Source organism: Ascidiella aspersa, chromosome 1 (genome assembly GCF_963924565.1).
Source record: "Ascidiella aspersa chromosome 1, kaAscAspe10.2, whole genome shotgun sequence".
Taxonomy (NCBI): domain Eukaryota; kingdom Metazoa; phylum Chordata; class Ascidiacea; order Phlebobranchia; family Ascidiidae; genus Ascidiella; species Ascidiella aspersa.
This window is the reverse complement of record NC_139447.1, coordinates 5,366,336-5,369,498: the sequence shown is the minus strand read 5'-3', so window position 1 is coordinate 5,369,498 and position 3,163 is coordinate 5,366,336. Positions and strand designations below refer to the sequence as shown.

Genomic DNA, 3,163 nt, shown 5'->3' with positions numbered 1-3,163 from the left:
GAGTTGTAGCCTAATTTTAAACAGTTTGGCACAACACTTTCAGCATTGTGACGTCCAATAAAATCCAAAGTAGACCGTTAACTCTATGTTACGTCACAATGCTGCAAATTATGGAACTGGCTAAGTTCTAAATTTGATGGACAAGCCGCCTTCAACATCTTGCTATGTGCAATTGGGATATAAATTTGTAATATATTTGGCGGACCGCCAGGAAAGTTGACGCGGACTGGCGATTGAAAACCACTGTTGTAGAATGCCCTGCTTTAACGTAGTAAACGTTACGCCAAATTTGGGGCATTGTGACGTAACACGAACGGTTATTGGTACAACACAAGTTAAGACACTTATTTGTGACACGAACTGGCAGTGTGTGCAACCATTCAGTTAGCGCTAGTGTAAGTGATGTAATAGTGATGTTAATGATGTGGTAGTGATGTAATGGTTACACTTTTTCAAGGTGATATAACGTGCGCGTTAAATCAATTGGCGTGCCATGCAAAATCATCGGCGCTCTTTCACTATTGTACGTGAAAAGTTATGCAAAAACAATAATACTACCGCATACCACAACGCATATTGTTTGGGTTAGGGTGCGGGTTAGCGTTTGGGTGAGGGTGGGTCAAGTAATATAATAATAACTTGACCCACCCTCAACCAAACGCTAACCCGCACCCTAACCCAAACAATATGTGTTGTGGTATGCGGCATTTTAAGAAAATTTTATTTTTATTAATTTTTACGTACAATAGTGAAAGAGCGCCAAATCATCTTGCGTTCCACGAGTGGCACGCGTGCCATGGGTTGCCAATCCCTGGTTTACTGATTTCGTTTGTATTTAGAAAGTAGGTAATGTGTTTCTTTGTGCATATTACATGAAGCTCGAACTAAGAAATGTGGATCTTTGCGCATAATACAGTAAATTAAAAGTAATGAATGTGACTCTTCAAAAAGTACTATTACTACAGAATAGTGTTGTGTTTTCATAGTTTAACTGCCTTGTTTTATTTTTGACACAACATAGGTTTGATAATACCATGATTAAATATTGCCTAATTTTTAATGTTTAAGATAGAAAATATGTCAAACTTTGAGATTGAATTTGCGTCGAAAGGTTTAAAATATGAGAGCGATGATGGATTTTCTGGTGATTCTGTTACCACGATAACAGATTGGTCTTTAGAAGAACATCAAGCTGTAAGTGAAGAGTCCGATTGTAAAGAACAAAGGGACGAGGATCAAATGGACACTTCTAAGAAGGATAGAATCAGTAAGGCTAATCGAAGAAAGAAGGAAAAATTGAAAAACAACAACGTGGAGTTTCGGTGTAACATTTGCGAAAAGTTGTTCAAAAAGCGTCATAAACTAAATACACATTTGTCTAGGATTCACTTCAAAAAACACAAATGCAAAAATTGTGGGAAACTCTTTGCAACAATTACCGAACTTGTAAACCACTTCCGAATTCACACCGGAGAAAAACCCTTTAAATGTGTTTATTGCGATAAATGTTTCAATCAGGCTCGAGCCTTAAAATCACACGAGCGAATTCACACTGGGGAAAGACCACACCAATGTAAAGTTTGTGGAAAATGTTTTACCCAGGCGGGAAGTCTTAAAGGTCACGAAAAAATTCACACTGGAGAAAGACCTTACGATTGCAAAGAATGTGGAAAATGTTTCACTAAGGCAGGAAATCTTAAAGATCATAAAAGAATTCACACTGGTGAAAAACCTTATGAATGCAAAGAATGTGGAAAGTGTTTTAGTGAGGCAGGTAGTCTTAAAGATCACGAAAGAATTCACACTGGAGAAAAACCTTACAAATGCAAAGTTTGTGAAAAACGTTTCAACCATAAAGGAAATCTTAAAAAACATGAAAGAACTCACACTGGTGAAAAACCTTACGAATGCAAAGAATGTGGAAAGTGTTTTAGTGAGGCAGGAAGTCTTAAATATCATAAAAGTATTCACACTGGTGAGAAACCTTACAAATGCAAAGAATGTGGAAAGTGTTTTTGCCATCCGAAAAGTTTTAATCGACATAAAAGAATTCACTCTGGCTTTTAACACAATCGTTAAAGCAAATGGTCAAAAATTTTGTTTAAATGTCACTCAATATATTACCTTTTAAACGTTTTTTTATACAATGTTAACTTTGCAGGAAAATGGAAATAATCAAAAATCAAGAATGGTTAATTTTTTTATGCTAATGATCTTTTTCGACGAAACAGTATTGATATAATGCGTTTCTAATTATACCTGTAATTTAAACGTATGTAGGAATATTGCCTCCTGCGTGTGGCGAGCTAACTATGATCGACTATAGCGGGGATGTCCAACCTGCGGCCCGCGGGCCACATTGCGGCCCGTCTGAAATTTTTGTGCGGCCCGTCTGAAATTTTTGTGCGGCCCGCTAGTCATTTTCACTCCCAAGTAGTATTTTAAACGTTCAATATTAGCCTAATTAAAATGTTCCAGTCAGCTTTTAGGGGCGCACTAACAGTATAGTTTGGGTAAAAAAAAATATATAACTCTAAAGGCCCGTTATAACTCTAAAGAATAATACTTTTTCTTAAAACGTAATAGGTTCTGCGGCCCATTCAATTATTTCAAGTGTCAATGCGGCCCACTATAATAAAATGTTGGACATCCCTGGACTATAGCTATTACAGTTTGTACAATATCATAACTTTTACATTACCTTCACAGTAAATTTTAGTGTTGTATTTTCTCACTGTTGCAATTAAATGTGTTCGACAGGTATCATTATAAGTTGGACAATTGTAGGCTGTTAGATTGATGCCCACGTGTGTGTTTCATTTCCTCTTCATGAAAGTCTTGAATTCTCCCTGATAATGTTAAAGATTGAACGGAGTTATTAAGAACAAAACGAAAGGTCCCAACCAATTCTGTTTTCTAGACCGATTTAAACAGCCTTACAATAAATGCATGTTTTTTTATAAAGAAAAGTAAGAGAACTGCGTGTATTACAATTAAAATAAAACCATTTGCTTGAGATTGATGTAGTATTATTACCTAACGAAAATAAAACTTAGACAACCTACAGTAGATGGTCCTATTTGCTATACCAGCCGTACTACCAACTGCATTACAAAGAGACTATAAGCCAATAAGATAACCGTAAGTGGCTGATATTACAAAA

General features: G+C 36.2%; 1 protein-coding gene across 1 annotated transcript; it reads left to right on the top strand.

The window, feature by feature from the left end:
• Window positions 1-1,077: 1,077 nt before the first annotated feature.
• LOC146166717 (uncharacterized) lies at window positions 1,078-2,136 on the top strand. Its single transcript, XM_083384761.1, has one exon. The coding sequence runs from the start codon at window positions 1,078-1,080 to the stop codon at window positions 2,065-2,067; it is 990 nt and encodes a 329-aa protein (XP_083240887.1). The 3' UTR covers window positions 2,068-2,136.
• Window positions 2,137-3,163: the final 1,027 nt, after the last annotated feature.